Source organism: Lynx rufus, unplaced genomic scaffold (genome assembly GCF_022079265.1).
Source record: "Lynx rufus isolate CCGP_SWC_20201006 ecotype Redwood Valley unplaced genomic scaffold, mLynRuf1.p SCAF_2, whole genome shotgun sequence".
Lineage (NCBI taxonomy): Eukaryota > Metazoa > Chordata > Mammalia > Carnivora > Felidae > Lynx > Lynx rufus.
This window is the reverse complement of record NW_025814834.1, coordinates 64067501-64087447: the sequence shown is the minus strand read 5'-3', so window position 1 is coordinate 64087447 and position 19947 is coordinate 64067501. Positions and strand designations below refer to the sequence as shown.

Below are 19947 nucleotides of genomic sequence, written 5' to 3'. Positions count from 1 at the left end.
AAGAACTGATTATAGTCAGAGTCTCAAAGCTAATAAGACATGGGATATGAGAATAAGAAGTCAATCAGGAAGGAGGAGGAGAGAGGGTAATTTTTTTAGCAGAAAATATTCTTTAGCTTACCTTTTAGACCTACCAGTCAGTTGGTGCATGCTAGCTAGGTGAGTGGGCCTGTTTTTCTTGAGGACCAGAGGACATACATATGCTAGTGAGGATATAGATTTTTTCTTTGAAAATACATAATTAATATTTGTTCAGCTTGGGGATTTTTTTTTTTTTTTTTTTTTTTAGTAATTTCGGGTTAACCTGTTATCTGACTCATTACTCTAGGAAAACCTCTTGATAGGGCAGAAAGATCTCACCAGTAGGCTTCTAGGCAAATGAAGGTAGGATCCAGAAGTTCTAATAGAGAGTTTCTAAGGTAATGCCAACTCTCTTCAGGCTTCTACACTGGGTGGAGGTGGATCCCTGAATAATTAAATATGGAAATTCTCCCTGAGCCAAGACTGTACTGGAACCTTCTCAAGGGATTTTTAGGAGGCAGATGGACCGTATTCTTCCTGTCTTGCTAGCCTGCCAGCCCAAACATGATGTCTTCTGAACCTCCCTATTAACTCTTCTTTGCTAAAAGTTTATGGAGAGTACACATCCTCTGTTTTGATGTAATTTTTAAAAAGAGGAGACCAAGCAATGATATGTTTAAATTAAAAACAACAAAAACTATAATATTGTGACCTTGGATAATTAAATAAGACTTTAAGATCCTGGTCTCCTGACCAAAAAGTTGGTATCTTATCTGACCTGCCAACTTCATAGGTTATCATTGAGACTCAGTTTAATAAACATGACAATTCTTCGAACTTCTTTCAAATGGAAGTATTACTATTACTCAGGCTCTCTTAAATAGTTCAGTTGACTCAGTGATGTATTTTACCAATGCTTGCTTACCATTCATCTCTAGAGATGCTCATTTTGTATTTCCCCACAGAAATCCCAGCACATAGGTATGAATATGGGTGCTGCACACTTCATTTCATTTTCTAGGGTATGTGCAGACCACATCACCATGAGCTGTAATCAAGGAAATAACCATGGACGCACCACACTGCAGACTCTTCTGACTTAAAAGCCATTCCCACACAGAAGGTGCTATTTAAGTAGCTAATGAGAACATACATACAGCCTCAGCTGCCAGCCACTGTCTGGAATGGGGAGCCAAATGGAAGGTATTCACTCCCAAGAAGCAAATAACTATACCAGCCTATGTTCCTGTTGTAAATAGCCAGACTGTAAATGACATATTCCTACAAGGCCACTAGACCTTCCCTCTGCATTTCTTACCAGAGCCCAGTGGGTCCCCTCAGGAATGAGTTCGGTAGACTCTAGGAATGGGCAGTCTTTTCTACTCTGAGTTAATTGATTAGACTCAGAAACTTTGACGATAGGAGAAAGAATCTCACAACCAGGGTTCCACTTTGGTATGTGTTTGGCCTTTGTTTTCTCTCACTGCTACAAAAAATACGGCTCACATCCCCAAGGGAAGGGAAAAGGGAGAAAAGGGCAAAGAAACCCATGGCAAGCTGTGAGATTTTCCTGCTCCACCTTGGCCCAAGAGCACTACCTGTCACTGGCCTTGCTAGGCATGGTCCCTACAATGGACATGAGCATAAAGCAGCCCTTCAGGGAAAGAGCAGGAAAGGGGAGGTTTCAGAACCTGGTCTTCCACCCTAAGTCTATGATGATGGGGTGATGGTTTTACACTCTTTTAGGAAAGTGGAGAATGATTGCCTGGAATCTCAGACTTTCTTAGATGTTCACCTGCCCAGGAGGCACAAGGCTCTCTCTCCCACTTTCTCCCATTTTTAGAACAAGATCTTTGCTTTTATGTCTGAAATATTTCATATACATGACAAGGTATTGGTGAAAGGCATTATATGATGTCCAGTAATGGAGATCATTCTGTGTCAGGATTTAGGGTTTGAATGGGGTGGGCCACAGTGGGAAAACCAGTTAAATAAGCCCAAATGGGTCATTTAAGCAAGAGGGGCCTGGAAGCAGATAATGAACCCAAGGGATAAAAATCCCAGGGAAAAAGGGCTGGGAATGACAGGCCATAGGAAGCACAAATGTTAAAGCACAGGTGTGTTTGTGTACTTTCTCTATTGTAACATGGCAGTCGTTGGCCTTGTGCCGGGGCCAAGGGTGAAGGACTAAGGAAAGGTCTGGAGGAGCTGAATAAAGACTGTAGGAATAGTGGGACCTAAAGACCCAGACCAGTAGACACAGGTGGGTTCAAATCCCAGCTGACCCCACCTACTAGATCTGACCTTGGAAAATTTATTTACATTCCTTGTGTTTTAGTTTCTTCATCTGTAAAACAGATACTTAAAAAAAAAAGTAGGATTAAATGAGTTATGTAAAGCCAGAGCCCAGTTCCTAGCATATAGTTAATGCTCAATAAATACTGGCTAGTATAAGTATTACTACTATACAGGGATCTCACAGGGATGTAGAAAGGACTAACTGAAACAATGTGTGTAACATGTTTGGCACAGTGCTCAACACACAGCAATTACTCAATAAAAATTAGCTATAGAGAACCAGTCAGAAGTCTGTCTTAAGGGGCATGTGGGCAACACAGAGCTAGGCAGAGGGTTGAAAACAAGCATGTTGGAATCAGAATGTATCAAGGACATGGCCTTGGCTAGAGGGACTCGGGTTGGCAGATCAGTAACATAGACAAGTGGACGAGTGGAGGGGTTGGGAATTCAGGCAGACAGACAGCAATGGAGCACCAAGAGGGCAGTGACTAATTTTGAGAAAAACATCTGCCCCAGCCAGGAAGTCACCACTTACAAGAGTATAAGTGACCAGTTCCTAAGTCTGGTCAAGCTAGGACCAAAAATAAAAATAAATGAATTGATCCCACAGTCTTATTCAGATGGGAAAATGGCAGAACAGGTATGTCCACTGCTAAGTCAGAGATGGTCCATCCATGTTCAAGTTTAGCTTCCTGTTAGATTACTTCTCTGTCTGCTACAAACTTCATGAATCTATTATTCAAAATAATTTTGTACCCATGCTAGAAGCTACCCAGAGCTTTCCTCCAAAACAACTTGCTGACCAACAATAGCATTTTGGAAAAATCTGAGGTGCTGGGGGGATTATATGTTAAAAGAAAATTACGTGCGTGGTTTTAAGCCTTTTGCAGCCTTGCCTATGCAACACTTGACCAATTGTTTAGGCCTCAAGCTTTTATTACCTTAGGAAAACCAGGACAAAGAACATTGCATATCACAGTGAATTAATTATCAGACTCTTCTTTTTCAGGTATTATGTACCCAGTATTTCTGTTCAGAGTAAGTTTTAAGTGCTTTTGTGTCAGCATCTACTTTAACATGAGCAGAACATGCCAGTAGATTATTGACTGTCTTTAGGTCAAATCTACTTTGCGTTTATGTTTTGTGTAGTTTCAAATGAAAATATATGCCAGAGATCCACACATCATGAAATATACTGAAATCTGCCTAGGAAAGCAAAGCCAAGACCATTCAAAAGCTCTGAAGTAAAGAACACCTTGATTTTGACTGTAAAGCAAATTTTACTTTTTAATCTACCCTCATTTGTATTATGCAGCTCTACTCAAAGTGAGACCTTGACCCTGATTCTCCTAGAGAAGCAATCTTGGCTCTCTTTGGATATTAGACATGGGTCCAATTATTGTTGTGGTTTTTATATAGATCATTCCAGAAATCCCCAACCCAAGGCTCAGGTGGAGCTCTTTGGTAGGGGTGGAGAGAAGGAGTGAGGCATAGTCTGTGGTTGCTTGCTGTGGTCAGGGGCTTGGGCTCATCATGAACATCCACTTGTAACTCATTCACACAACAAGAGAACCTGGGCCTCTCATCTTCAAATCTCAGTCACCATTATATGTGGTCCTACCTCTAAACTACTGTAACATTTTAAAAGCAAGATTAGAGCCAAAAGTGAGACTGTTCCTCTAACTTTATGTATTAAAGATAATGAACTTAAACTTTGAGTTGGCAGTCATAAGAATGAAGGAATGAAGCACTGGTTATACTTGTTCCAAATGAGACAACAGTGAAGATCGTCTACACTTGTGCTGTGTTACATTATGAGACTTCCAGAATTCTGAGGCCTGAAGGGAAAGCAGAAATCACATTGATGCTTAGAATATGATGTCCTTAAATATCATGTTAAAATGTTACTACTGTGTTTTTGCTTTTAAAAAAAGATTGTAAACTTTCCACTTGTGCATGAATGTTCGTATCCATGACCTAGGATAGTCTCTATAATCTTTCTGTGATAATTATTTTAGATGAAGACTCTAAAAGGTAAGTGTGAGCACAAGTAATTTTAAGTCATGGTCAAATTAAATTCTTATGATTCATTAAACATCCATTAAAATAACTCATCAAGGCTAAACTATCTGTTGGGGTAGAAGATGGTGCATCCGCATGTCACCAAAAATTGCCTGGAGCTCAGCTTTACCCTGCAAGGAATCAAGAATCATGCAGGAAGAAATAACTGTAGACTGAAGCCTCCTCATCCCATTGTTTAGCAAGATTCTTAGAAAGAAGAGTGTAACCTGAAGATCCAGTGATTCTTGTGCTGGGAGCCACACCTTGGCAGACAGTTCTGGTAGAATAGACCTATTTGAGCATGCTTTGTATGTGCGTGATGTGCCATCTAGTGGTTAAGTGAGCCTAACATTAATGAAAAGGAAAATGGTCCTTTCTGGTCCCTTAATGGCTCCAAACTCTCTACAGCAGTAGAGAGCAGCAACAGTAGGTTTGACACTGTAGCCCATTGCTTGGGAAAGAAAAAAGAATCTATTTTCTTAGAAGCCATATGGTGAAACCAGATTGTTGGGGGGGGGGGGAGGGGAACATTGGTATGATAGTAATTATGCAAGCCAGAGGTTGATGGCATTTGGTCCACAAAGTACTTTCTCCATTTTCTTTTACTGAGGTATGATTCCCAGTATAGTGCCCAACTGTTCAGTATATAGCTTGATACGTTTTTATATTTGTGAAGCTTACATATGTATAATCCGCATAATCACCATATGGATCAAGATCTGGAACGTTTCCAGCATCCCAGAAGCCTCTCTCTATGAGTGCTTAGAGATAACCCATGTTCAGAGCTTATCACCATAAATTTGCAATAGTATCATTAAAGTATATACTCCTAACCCTAACCTCCAAGAAAGGATAAAATCCTGTAATCACCATTTCAACAGTTTGCCCAAAAAGGAACAGTTTCCTCATCAAACATTCTGTATCTAAACCAATGCCAATTTCCTGGGTTTGCTGTTTTTCAGAGTCCATGTGGTGTAATATCTCTCTCCCCAGTTTAAATTCCTAATACATTGTTTTTCTTACCAAGCTTCTCACTGAAAGATATATCCCCTGGGTGCACTGAGTGTATTTTCCCAAGTGTCTCTGCAGGCATCCAAGTCAATTTTCAAAGAAATCCCATTACTTTTGAGCAGTATCTCAGAGGTGCCACTGATTGTCATGGCAAAGCCTATGAATTCTGATGCAGCATTTCAGAAATTAATGTGAATGCCATGTCACCAGTGACTGCATGACACCTTGTTCAAATTAAGCCGAGCAAATCATAATGGTGAAAAAGGCTCTCAACCTATGATCCAGCAAAGGCTAATTTATAATGAATAGCATAATGCAATCATTGTTGCTATTTCTACAGGACCTCTTTCTGTTCAAATGAAACTAGATTCCCTCTGAATGTCAGAACATACAATATGTCACAAAGCAGAGCTGGTTCTGAAATAAAATTGTTATTTTTCCAGAGCTGCCTTGTGCATGCCTATTTATTTGATTACTAAACACACAATCAACCAACATGTCCAGAAAGCATGTTACTTCTAGGTGTTCTGCAAGGTGCTGGAGAGAGAAAAGTGTAAGGTGCGTGGGTCCTGCCTTACTGCCACGGGGCTGAACCTTACTTCGATCTGTTGTCCCCGGGCTGGCAAGCTGGTATGGCTGCCTCTTGGGATAATGAACAAGACTGGAATGTAGGCTTATCCTAATGTGCTCCTTTTTAAAAATAACGTGTATTTTTTTCTAATTATTTTTAATGGATTTGGAAAAAAGAAGAATGTAAGGAAGAAAATACAAAATTCCTTAATTCACCAAAGAAAGTCTATAATGACTTTAATTCCTTTCAAGGAATTACAGTTTTCTGGCTTTTCTGTGTGTCTATGTGACCCTTAACACAGGTTTGAACTACATGGGTCCACTTGCACATAGATTTTTTCAATAAATATAGTACTGTAAATGAATTTTATTTTCCTTGTGATTTTCTTAATACTTTTCTCTAGCTTACTTTATTGTAAGAATACAGTATATAATACATATAACAAACAAAATATGTGTTGACTGTTTATGTTATCAGGAAGGTTTACAGTCTACAATAGGCTATTAGTAGTTAAGTTGGGGGAAGTCAAAAGTTTCACACAGAGTTTTGACTGCATGAGGGGTTGGTGCCCCTAACCTGTGCTGTTCAAAGGTCAACAATATTTTTTTTATGAAGTTGAGGTGATACTACATATTTTTCTCTATCATAAGAAACTCTTAAAACATGTTCTGGGGCTCCTGGGTGGCGCAGTCGGTTAAGCGTCCGACTTCAGCCAGGTCACGATCTCGCGGTCCGTGAGTTCGAGCCCTGCATCGGGCTCTGGGCTGATGGCTCAGAGCCTGGAGCCTGTTTCCGATTCTGTGTCTCCCTCTCTCTCTACCCCTCCCCCATTCATGCTCTGTCTCTCTCTGTCCCAAAAATAAATAAACGTTGAAAAAAAAATTAAAAAAAAAAAAAACATGTTCAATACTTGAGTGAGTTCATAATTTCTGGAATAAAAATGAAAACTAATTTCTTAACTGTTTCCTATTATTAGAAATTTTTATTGCTTGCTATTTCTAAAATAGTTATAGAGATTTGATGTTTATGTACTTCAAATGAGGTCTTAGACATTCTACCACCATACTCAATGGCCAGAACTTTCAGAATTGTGTTAAATAATAATGGTGATGCTGGCTCGTTGTGGTTTGTCTCTGATTATAAAGGCAGTAACTCTGGTGTTATTAAATATGATGACACGGGGCACCTGGGTGGCTCAGTCAGTTAAGCGTCCGACTTCAGCTCAGGTCACAATCTCGCGGTCTGTGAGTTCGAGCCCCGCGTCGGGCTCTGGGCTGATGGCTCAGAGCCTGGAGCCTACTTCCGATTCTGTGTCTCCCTCTCTCTCTGCCCCTCCCCCGTTCATGCTCTGTCTCTCTCTGTCTCAAAAATAAATAAAAATGTTAAAAAATTAAATATGATGACAGCTGACTTGAGCTGGTTAAAATCATATTAAGGAAATCTTTTGAGCTCTAGTTTTTAAACATCAGCAGTGGGGAATTGAACATTACCAAATGTCTTTCAATGCTATTGAAATAACTGGGTTTGTCCCAGTTTGGCCCATGGATGTGTAATACATTATATTAACAGATTTTCTAATATTAGTCCCTTTCCACCAAAATGAATTCTATGTTGTAGAGTAATACACTTATAATGAATTATAAAATTCAGTTCCATACTATTGATTTTTGTACATTGTTCTCGCGAGACCACTAGTGTGACAGGATCAGAAACATACTCTGTGCATCTCCTTCTGGCCTATAAATGAGGGTTGCTGAAATTAGGGATGGGAAACCTGTTTGTGTCTATTATCCATTCCCCTTTTTTTCTTCTTGTCCAAGTGCAAATTAAGTTTCTTTCCTTTTATGAACAAAGTAGTTTTCCTAACCTCCCTCAAAGCACTCATCATACTCTTTCTTATATTAAAATTAAAATTTTCTATATATCTGTCTTCTGTTCTTGTGGGAGTAGCCTATGTCTTATGAGTTTTCCATCCCTACTCCTTAGCCAATAAGTATTGTCCACCTAGCTTCTCCTTGGGTCCCAGAAAGCACTGCAGTGGCAGATGGTGGAAATACACTTAGATGAGTTTGGTCAACATCCTTAGATCTCCAGACAAAGCCCTGCAGTAAGCTTAGGAGGAAAGCAAGGAAGTCAGAGTGATTGTGAAGTTCTGTGGGCACCATGTTTCTTTATGACAATAATATGAGTCCAGAAGGTATGAATCAACTTCTAAAGTCATAGGAGAGGACTCAGCAGGGACAAGAGTGAAGCACTGAAACCAGCCCTCATGTACCTACCCCAGGTGGCTGCTCCATCCTGGTCTTGATGATAGATTACAGAGAGAACAAATTACTTCAAATACTTTTTGCCTGGCTGTAAGTATATTCTAACCACCACTGTGCTAGGCATACAGTTTAAACTTCCTAACTAGTGTTTCTGGAATTAACCTTTGTTCCTGCAATGTAATGTTATCAAATAGTATTCCTCACACTTAAAGACCAAAGGCAACTTTGGAGACAAAACAGGCCTTTTAACAAGTAGTAAGAGAGAGAATGACAACCCAAAACGTCATGGAAATTAATGGAGGAAATGACAACAGAAGTGAAAGGGGAGAAGAAGTTCACTGGTCCAGCTGGAATTAAAATGAGTGTTAAGAAACCAGGGAAATAGTTCCAGCAAGGACTCTTCCAAGTACCTGGTCACGTTTCAGACCATCCTTGCAGGGTGGGACTAGTTAGTGGATATTGTTGGCTTTGTGTTGGTGCGCACTAACTGAAGTTCCTTTGAAAGCAAAGTGGAAAGCTGTGTTCAGTGATTACTTTCTCTTTTTCCTTAGGGTGTTAAATACCACGTTATTTGAAAGCTGGGAGATCGTTGGACCTTACCCTTCCTGGTGGGTGTTTAATCTACTGCTGTTGCTAGTACAAGGCTTGAACTGCTTCTGGTCTTACTTGATCATAAAAATGGCTTGCAAAGCTATTTCAAAAGGCAAGGTAAGATAAAACTTGCTATTTCTAATATGTCCCAGAAAATTATATTTTTGGTTCTTCTTCATCAGCAGAAATACTATTATTTCAAAATTCATCAAAACTTGTATTTTTTCTTCATGATTTAGCATAACCTCCTAGAAACACAAACCAAATTTTCATTTTCTTCTGTCCAGTTAATTTTTTTTAACTTGTGGTATCGCTTTGATGACGATTCCCACTGATCTGTATTTATAATTCTAGATTTAATGATGATAATGTTATTTGTCGTGTTCTTTCACTGCCTCTGTCTCCCATGGTCCTTCTCTGATTAAACTTCTACCAAACAGAAATTTAATGATTTCTTTCCTTTTATGAAAAGGGTTGCTTGATGCAGCATGCCCATTTGTGATTTTTCCAATAAAACTCAGCTAAATCTCTTTGTTTAAATATAGACTCATGAGGCTGATTCAAATAAAGTTTCTTGAGAGCAGTGGCTTTTCCAGAATGTTCTCTGTGACATTTTCTTACTTTCATTGTTTGTTCTCTTCCTTCTGCCACCCTGGAAGGCTGGGAAGTGGAACCCTTTACATGTAAGTTCCTCAGACCTCTCTCTCTGTCCTTGTTCTGGGTGCCACTCTCGCCTGTTGGAGGGGCACGCAGATGCTTTTGTTCCCATGCATATTGTTCTGGCTAATCTGTTGGCACTGACCAGAGGCTTTAACTGAGATGTGGCTCCCACCAGGTGCAAAGGATACCAGGAACAGCTCAGTGAGTGCCCTTTGCGTGAACTTGTATCCTGCTAAATTTTGCACGATCCAGCAGGAGGAGAGGAATTTTTTCACTGGTGTCTAACATGTTTGCTAAAAAAAAAAAGAGAAATAGACCAAAGTGAAGTAGGAAAAACAGAACTAAGTTGGGGCGAGGATCAACGTGGTCCAGAAAGGAGGTCCGAGCATCAGCTGTTTGCCTGCTCTGCCCTGACCACTTGGTCCTGGCCTCTTCTGTGGAGCTCAAGGCATCTAGTTATGTACTATGAAGGCAGTTCTCAGCATCAGCTTTTATATATCCAACATATTTGGACCAAATAACTATTGAGAGGCAAAAAGTTCATTTTTTTTTTCTCTGTGACCTCTTCATCCTTAAAATGAGCACGTATTTCTGTTAAAACACACTCCTTTCCTCATTTGGATACAAATTACATCAACGTGCACAATATTATCAGTATAGCAGTAATTGGAGATGCAAGGGCACAGTAGATTCCATTACTTGTCTCCTTATTGCATTGCTGTTTCCACCAGACATCTTGTCTTCTCTCCAAATTATTCCTCAGGCTTACATAGAGATGATTATTAATTTTATGGCAGATCTCAGGCTTCAGAATATCTTAACTGCCATTGCTCTTCACCCAGAACAGTAAGAATTCTTCATGGCCATGGGTAATGGACAGTATTTTTCTGCGGGTTATCTTGAGACATGTTAAATTATTAATTTCCTTGAAGGTAACATAAATATAGACTTTTTTTTTTTCCAAATGCAATTAAAAATAATCTTACTAAGCATGCAAATGTAAATTAATCACTTTGAATCTGGAGTTTTCTTTCCTCTTTAGCAGCTTAATTTATGACTAATGGATTTCTAAATGTAGTGGTGCTTTACTATCATGCTATCTTTGTGACCCATGTTTTTTTTTAAGTTAAAGTATCCTAAATAATTCAGTCCTTTTGGTTTTTCTGTATCTAAATCTTCTTGATGGTGGTCCTTTTGAGTTCAGTCTCATCTCAAGGAGCATTGGAGTGAAGTCCATTTTTACCATATTTATTTTAGTTGTTTCTGGTTAGAAAGGAGCAGGTGCCATGCATACATGTTCACACTCTGTCCTGTCCACACCCACCTGACAGAGATGACGTTGTCCTGCAGCAATGGTGGCTTCTCAAGTTGGGGGCAGTGGTGGCAGAGAGAGGATGTGATGTGAAAAAGCCCCCAGTTCATTCCGATATACCTCCCAGGAAACTCTGCCAATGCACTTCTTAGACAATCACGGGCAACTAGATTTGGGAAACCCAATGAAGCCAGGCCCCAGGTCCCTATTGCTACCCCACTTAGGAAATAAATGAACAGTGCTCAGTTACTCAGATGGCTTAAGGCCTGTTGGGTAAAAATGTTTACCATAATTTAGACAGAGTAAGAGGTTCAAACATGTTAATTTTAAAAGCAGTTGAGGATTTTCTTAAACCCTCCCTAAATGACTTTTTTTTTGTTAGACTGTGACTTTATTTTGTCCTTTATGGTAATGCATAGAGTTATATGCTGGTGCCTAAGTTTGTGATCCTCCTTACATAATGAGACTGGGTGGAGGATTGAAGAACCTTGGAATAATGATCAATAGATTTTCTTTGGAAAACATTGTATTTTACTTTATTTTATTTTATTAATTTTTTTAATGTTTATTTCTTTGTGAGAGACAGAGTATGAGTGGGGGAGGGGAAGAGAGAAAGGGAGACACAATCCCAGGCAGGCTCCAGGCTCTGAGCTGTCAGCACGACGTGGGGCTCGAACCCACAAACTGCGAGATCATGACTGAGCTGAAGGCAGACGCTCAACTAACTGAACCACCCAGGCGCCCCAATAAATGAATAAACTTAAAAAAAAATGTTTATTTATTTTTGAGACAGAGACAGAGCGTGAGCAGGGGAGGGGCAGAGATAGAGAGGGAGACACAGAATCTGAAACAGGCTCCAGGCTCTGAGCTGTCAGCACAGAGCCCGACGCAGGGCTCAAACCCACAAGTTGTGAGATCATGACCTGAGCCGAAGTCGGACACTTAACCGACTGAGCCACCCAGGCACCCCAATCTTTGGGAAATATTTTAAACTAGACCTCACCCAGCAGGTTCCCAAAATGCCTCCTATTGCCATTAGTTGTTACATAGTACATAACACAAAATTTCTACTTAATTTTAGCAGATAGAATAGGAAAACAAATTAAATCATAAAATAATGCATTACAAAGCCAAATAAGAATGACTTTTTAAATGATCTAAGCTAGTGAATATCACAATTAGTGTGGCTAATCCTTTACGGGATTTTCATGGAGAATGTGATCATTAGAGAGTAAATTGATCCATTTGTACCAAATTCCTATAATGCCATTCCAACAGCATAGTGTGGTACTTTGCCAGTAAGAGTGGGTTTCATGGTCTGGTACATTCTCATTGTCCAAAGGTACCTTAAAGTCAGTATGTCTAGCCCAGCCCCCTATGATGCCCAAATCTACCTACATTCCTTGATAATTGACTTTGTCACCCAAATTATATATCTCCAGTGAAGGAGAACTTACTATAATGGAATATAATAGGCAATATTCCTATCCTTTTTGACTTTGAACATTTGGATGTTTCCCTTCACGTACAATTACATGTACTTCTGAGCATGCCATACTTTAATGATTCCTTAGGAGCTGGTTGCATTCACCTTCTTGTATTCCACAGGTGTCCAAGGATGATCGAAGTGATATTGAGTCTAGCTCAGATGAGGAAGATTCAGAACCTCCAGGAAAGAACCCCCACACTGCAACCACCACCAATGGGACCAGTGGTACCAATGGGTATCTCCTGACTGGGTCTTGCTCCGTGGATGATTAATTACTCAAAACTACAAGTCCCGAACAAAGTGAACTATTTGTTCCTGGAAGCATTTAATAAGTTGCAAATGTAGTTCCTTTCATTATATCTCAGCACCAGAAACAAAAATTAGGATTATCTCAAAGCATTTTGAATAGTGCACTGCCATATGTCCTGTCTGTGAATGAAGAAGAATTACCATTCTCTATATGTAGGCATGCTGTATGTAATTGACACAAGGGAACAGTATTTGCATTTGTACTGTCTTAGAATATTATTTATATTTCGTATTTGTTTGTAAATCTGTGGACAAAAGAGGGTTTCCTCACTCCTTTTACTCTCTGGGTTCATGACAGTGAGGGAGATGCTCCATCTGCTTCTACCCCTTTCTATTGCTATGACTCAGTTCGCTAGGAGCATCAGCTTAATTTGTCACTTAGAGCAAGCAAAACCCAGTGCAAGATTCTCGTACCACTCCAAATAGGTTTGCTTTCTTTGTATTACAGTGCCTGTTTTGAAACTGCCTATATAGTCTCAGTGACCATTTTCCCAGTGTAAAGTTTAATCAGGATGAGCTAGGATTTTTAATTGTCACTCTTTGTGGTCAATTAGCAGTTCAAATTTAAAAGTATGGTTTGAAATAGACATAATGTCTTGTGCACACGGCCAAGATTTCTTTAGTGAGTATGATAGCTAATTGGAGATAAACCTTGTAGGTTGCAGAGACTTTTTTTTAAATTCTCTATTATGATGTCAGTGCTTTGGCTCTGAAGGAAGACATTTGCTTAAGGTCATAGTTACAAACAATGAAGTCATTCTTACTATTGGGAGTTTGTCCCTTGATCTGAGAATAGCAGAAAGAGAACAGCTGATTTCAACCAGATTTCAGCACTGCCCCTATAATTACCACAGTCTTCTGTCATGTCATGAAAAAAAGAAGCTAAGCATATTTTGGGACAGCAAAGGAGACTTCGAACAGTTGGCAAAGGTCACCTCTGGTGCAAAGCACTTTATTGCAACTAGCATTCGAGGAAGTGTCCTATCTAGTATTTGATTTTGATGTTTCTATTTTTCTGAGTAACGTAAAACCAGTGGGAGAAGGAAGATTTTACTCTTTGTCTTTTCTCCCTAAACATGACCTGCAGTGACTCTCCTGTTATTAGAAACTGAGCAGTGTTGCACTTGAGGCCCTTTGGTTAGCTTCCTTGAAGATTTGTTCAGTTTCCAAGAATTTTTATTCAAATAGAGCTATTTCCAGAAAACAATAATAAAAATTCTACTGGACTACAGCAGTATCAGCAGTGAGAAAGATTGTTGAAAAGTAAGTTGCTCTAGTCTCCTACATGGCAGTGTTATTTATGTATAAGTAAGAAAACCATACACATAAACCAAAGACTTTATCTGTTTTCTTCCACTTCTAAGTAAGAGGGAATAAAAAGGTATTACAAACACTTACTTCATGAACAAAACAAGAGTCCAGAACCACAGTGCAATAATATAAATGTGAGTCAAAGGATAGTAAAGACAACAGCAGAAATACTAGGGAGTGCACATCCTGCTTCCAGCCATACACATTCAATTCTAATTTTTGAAAAAAATTGAGATGAATCTTTGTTCCCACAGTTCGCAACCTGTGAGTTAATAGTTAATACTCCCAAACTAAAACCTCACACTGTAATATTAAATCTTTCCCCACCTATATACAAAATATTTTGTTTCTGATAAGGTCCACAGTAATAATTAAAGAGCCTTAGACATATGTCTGTTGATAAAACAATGCAACTAATTCTTCTTGTAAAGCTTTATTATTTTATTCAACAAAACAAGAATATGTCTAGGAGTGTAAGTTGTGGATGGTTTGAAACCAATCATAAAACATCAATAGTACTTGTTAGTCATCTGAACATCTGACATCTGAACATCTGAACATCTCAACGTCTGCATTGATAAAATGCAGATATATCAAATGGAACAGCAAACATGTTGTATAGCTGAAAACTTTTGAGGTGAAAGTTTCCTTTTTTACCAACTAGAATATGGAAAAGAAGAGTGAGTTGTACCTTGCTTTAGTGTCTGGAGCAAGTCCTCTCAATGGGGGAAATAAACCAGAGAACCACAATGTGTTCAAATTTGGATCATCTGACACCCCACCACAGAAGAAGAATTTGAAAAGATTGGCTTGTAAATTAATGGTTTAGAAGAGTTGCATGAAATGAAGTAAATTGAGTTAGTCCTTAGCAAAGGCAAATTTAAGCAAACTTTTGTTTCTCCCAAAAGTCACTTAGAAGGAGGACTGAGAATACTCAGAGCCTCAGTGACCAGTGACATTAACTTAACACAGTCCCCTATATATCTATAGATTTTTATTTGATTTTGCCTTTTAGGTCAAAGAGTTCTTTTTGACTAATCAAAGTTGGTGTTTGTAGGCCTGTTAAGATGAAAAATAATACATTTCTGTCTACTCCTCCCCCATGGTAGCATGATAAGACTGAGAGAGAAAAATATGTGAGCTATCTTATCTTCTACTTGTGCCAGGCCATAGCTTTGGAAGTGTATTTTGTAAATTCAACTGTAGGTTACTGAGAGTGTTGTTTCCCATTAATTAACTTAGCCTGTGCTGAGATCTCCTTCCTCCTGGTCATATTCAAACCTTCCCAGGGTACCAAGGGGTATGTGGGAAGGAGTCTAGAAAAAGTAATATTTTATTCTCTAATGCTATAGCTTTTCTAGATCTCTTAGTGGGGAAAAAAGTAGAAAATCGAGTAGAATTTGGCCTTGAGTCAATAAATGATATGAAAATGTGTGATCCATGTATGTACATGTATATTTCTCCAAAAACATGATAAAACCAAAATATCACAGACTCATCCTTACCCATATTTTTTTTCATAAAAACTATCCATCATGTACAATAAAAACTTCCCACCTCCCTCTCAACTTCCTGTTCATACTCCTCACCCAGCTGAGAGTGGTAGGATCCCTTTGGCCTCTTGCCTCAGAGCTAGGATCACAGAGGGCCTAAGGTCAGAGTATAAGCCAAATATAGTTCGCATTACCAAATTCAGTGGTACAGATGTTGAGAATAGAGGAGTAAGTGTCAGTGTTATGGATTATTAAGCTGAATGTTGGTAAAAAAATGCGTATGGTTGCTGCTTCACCCCAGGGTTTTATTAACATCCAGTCCCTGCCAGGCTGCTAGACAGATGGTGTCCTGAGGTACCATCCAATAATGAAACAGGTATCTGACAAAAATGAACTAGGAAGAAAGGTAGGATCCCCAAAGAAAGCAAGCAGTTGGGTCACAGAAATAACTCTTCCGTGAGATAAAGTCCGACCACATTTAGCCAAACTGGTAGGTGAACCTCAAAATGTTCAGTTCTGTTGCCAACTTTCCATTCTGTGTATTTGATAGAGGTTGGATTTGAGAAAACTGAATGCTTTCACCTTGGGCAGAAAGGGTCTGGATCTCCCACTCTATTTATTTCAACCTCATTGCTATTTGGGCTGAAGTAAAAAATGAGATTTCTGTTCAGTTCACCTGAGTCTTTGCAAAAAAGCTCTTCAGAGAGAACTTTATGGACACCAATGATTGTTCCCATTCTCTTCATGATTTTGCATCGATAGTTCTTTTTTCCCCTTTCTTAGAAATGTTAATGCCAAAGTTGCCTGAATATTTGAGTATTTTTCCTTAATTTGAAGTGTACAGAATAATTCCAGAGGTGTTAAAAGATTCTGTTTACTTGTGTCTGTGATGATGTCGTTGTGTCCAGAGAGGCTTCAAGAAATCCTTTAGAAACAAAAGGTTAAATGTTTACATTTCATGTGATATTTGAAGTCTTAAGATACTAATTAGCATACTTCTTTTTTCTTTGTCTTTGGCTGATTCCTGCTTTGTAGATAAATATCCGTATCCCTGAAATGTTTATAACATTCAAGCAAGAAAAAAACAAATGACATCAAAGTCAGCCTGATGAGAAAGTGATGACAGGGCACTTTCAGGTGTTAAGTAACTTGTATGGAAAGAGGAAAGGCAGTTAGCTCCATTCATTGCACTTGCTGCCTAGCATGCTGTTCCCGAAAGGAATACCCTCAGTAATTATAAACAGTTCTTGAAGTCATGCCGAATGCAGCAGGTAGTAGTTAGTACTGGTTCTCTATGGCCACCTGGTAGTTCTTTATAGCAACAGGCCAGCAAAGGACCCTGTGGTTTGCCTTTGTGTGTATGCCCCCCCCTCCTCTAGGGGGCGCTTAGTAGACAAGCCCTAGGCCTGTCCATTTGTCCACTCTATGCTGTTGTAACTTCTCTAATACCTATTCAGAAGGAGCATACCTGATGCTGCTTTTATTAGAGAAGATAAAACATCCTAAGTAACAGTTTGTAAGATCTGCAGACACCCAAAGGAGAACCTTAGTCTTTTCCAGGTATTTCCAACTTAAGTTCAACCTGAAGCCTTTGAAAGGAATGCCTTACCAAATGGCCACAAGCTAAGACCCATCAGATCAAAGAAATAAAAGTCTCGGCAACCAGATGGCATATCTTATGGTGTCTCCACAAGACTAAACATTCTCAAGATGGCCAGGAACTGATGGGAGGGAACTGTTAGCCCAAGATCTGTCTTGCTCATCTCATCCACCCACATTCCTTTCAGACTCCTGGAACTCTTGATAAAAGGAAGCCAAAATATTGTCACTTACCGGCTATCCATTTTCCAGTAGCCTTTGGGTCAGTTGATAACCACACTTCTTTCTCTGCCTGATTCCATTTTTATTAAAAACTGTTGTGCCCACGTGAGCCTATTTTCCTTAACACAGGTCCATGAAAGCTTGGTTTCCTCTTTTGCTATGTGTCACATGACCTGGAAATCAAGACAGCAGCTGTTGGTATGGTCTCCGTGCTAAGTGAAAAATTAGATTTTATAGAGGTAATTTTTTTTTCTTTAGGACCTACAGTAATTTTTTAAACTGTCATTGTAAAACTGCCCTTAAAAAATTAGAGGCTTTTAAAGATTACTTGCCAAAGATAAATTAGCTCTGTAATAGGAACAGTTATGTGGCAATTCTGGGACTTTAACTTAGAGATTCATTAATTTAAAGATGGAATACACCCTCCAAGTGTGATTTCCAAAAGTTTCATAAAGCCTCTAAACCTGTGATTCTCATCAGCTCTCGGTTTGCCCACAGAATCAGTTACCTCCATAGCCATTTCTTGTCAAGCAAGGGGGAGAGGGTTAGTTTTGGGATTTGATTGTTTTTAATTTGCAGTGAGAAATAGGGTAGGTGATAATACCTTACTTGTTTTCTTAAGACAATTCAGTGCTTGGGCATCTCTGTCAGAAATGGAATGATGTACTGTTAGCCAATTAGAATTATTTTATGTATTGTTGTGTTTCGCTGATTTTTATATGAAAATATAATTATTCATTCCTGATCTCTGGAAGCAATCATTATTATGAGGATCATTTTACTTTGGAAACACTTTCATAATAAAGATAAGTATTAAGAGTAAAGTGTGAATGCCATTTTCTGTAAGCGCTACCCAGCCTGCGTTGGTAATATGTCACATCTTCCTGGACAAGATTTATTTCAGGGCACACACCATCCTGCCAGTTTCCTGCAAACTTTCCTTAAATCCCAGTTTCATAATGGGATTCATAATTCCAGTTACATAATCCCAGTAATCATAATGATTACTGAAAAGGCGGTATTATTTGTTAGATATATGTTATTTTGTCAAGAATTTGGCTAAGCTACTCCATAGTATTGCTGCCCGAGCGTCCGTTTTGTTTGCCAGGTGGCCTGCAGGGACCGTTAACTGACACAGTGCAGGTGCCTGTCCTGGAAAGCAGCCCCGAGTCACCAGCAAATGTAGGTCCCTGATATGACTTCCCCAGCAGCTCTTGTGATCATAGTCTCCTCTGCCTGCCAGTACCTGGATGTCTTCTGTGCCCCTTAGCTAAGACCACCATGGGGTTTACCAAAACCCTGCTTTTTTGAATTCACCCATCCAGCCTTAGCCTCGGAAGTCCAAAGCACTCTACTCACGGACTCTAGTAAAGGTGTGTGCCCCAGGTCTTGCCTCTGTCTTCACCCTGCCTTCACCAACCTATGTGGCCTCTCGAGGCACGCTGTGCACCTCCCCCCATGACCTGTGAATAATAAACCTCTCTCTTTCAATTTCTCTTGTGGTCTGTTGTTGAACTTCGGTTCACCATCTGACACCTTGTGCTCCACTTAACAAATATCAATTTAACGTAACTGAAACATTTGTATGTTGAAGATTAAGATATAGAGGCGCTGGGGCGGCTCAGTCGTTAAGCATCTGACTTTGGCTCAGGTCACGATCTCATAGTTTGTGAATTTGAGTCCCACATCGGGTGAGCACAAGCCCCGTTTCAGGTGAAAACAAGCTCCACTTCAGGTGAACACAAGTCCTGGTTCGGGTGAGCCTCGCTTCTCTCTCTCTCTCCCTCTCTCTCTCAGTCTCTCTCCCCCTCTGCCCCTCCTGAGATTCTCTCTCTCCACCCCTCCCTCATTTGCACCCTCTCCTCTGTTTCAGAAAAAAAAAAAATTAAGATCTAAAAACTTCAATGTTAGATTTTATGTAGTGCTTCATTCTGGAAAAAATATTAAATGGTATTCATAGAGGTAACAGTTCAAATATATCAGACTGCACTGATTTTTCCAAATTATAAAAAGAAGCATTTAGAACATAACAGTCCAAAGTACAACACACGCAAAACTGTCCCTGCCCATGTGTGAACACCTCATAGGAGCTTGACTGATACCTTCTCGGGGTCCACGCCCTACTTTGTTAGGGCTTCTCTCCCTCTTTCTCAGTCTTCCCCTATGTAACTGTCTCCCCAGCTGCTCTTCTGCTATAAGCTTATGTCATCTAATATCTCAAGAGCCATAAAAATAGCACTGACATTCAACCAGATACACCCCCACCACCACCACCACCAGTATTATGAAAAATAAAGCAGACACCCTATCAAAAATCTTACAAATATTAAAACCACCTCCAACAACAATCTGAGGCACAGAAAGATAGGCTATAAGCAGATATACCACTCTGGAAGCCGTGGACTCTTCCAGTTCTCTAAGTAGAGCAGGATCTAACTATAAGCATCCCTCCCACATAGCCACAATGCAGCTCAGCCTCTCTAGAACCCTTGCTGCTGGGCCGGCCACTTTCACCCTGGGCACTTGTTATTTCTGCCCCCTAATTCTGTTTCCACTGAGCCTGCACAGGCTTCACCAGAAGCAGCGGTGGCAGTGCAAACAACAGTGACGGAGGACATGACAACCAAGCAAGGGGGTGGTACAATGGAATCTACCAGGATGTGGGGTGATCCCTCAGAACCATTGACCACGGAGACCGGAGCCTGAGTGCCACAACCTTGATTATCTCCGAG

General features: G+C 39.8%; 1 protein-coding gene across 1 annotated transcript in view; it reads left to right on the top strand.

Moving 5' to 3' along the window:
• The window catches only part of CERS6 (ceramide synthase 6), a 320307-nt gene extending 302274 nt beyond the window's left edge, over positions 1-18033 (top strand). The window contains exons 9-10 of the mRNA XM_047084888.1: positions 8781-8937; positions 12401-18033. Of these exons, the coding sequence (XP_046940844.1) occupies positions 8781-8937; positions 12401-12553 (310 nt within the window). The 3' untranslated portion in view covers positions 12554-18033. The remainder of the gene's footprint in view (positions 1-8780; positions 8938-12400) is intronic.
• Positions 18034-19947: the final 1914 nt, after the last annotated feature.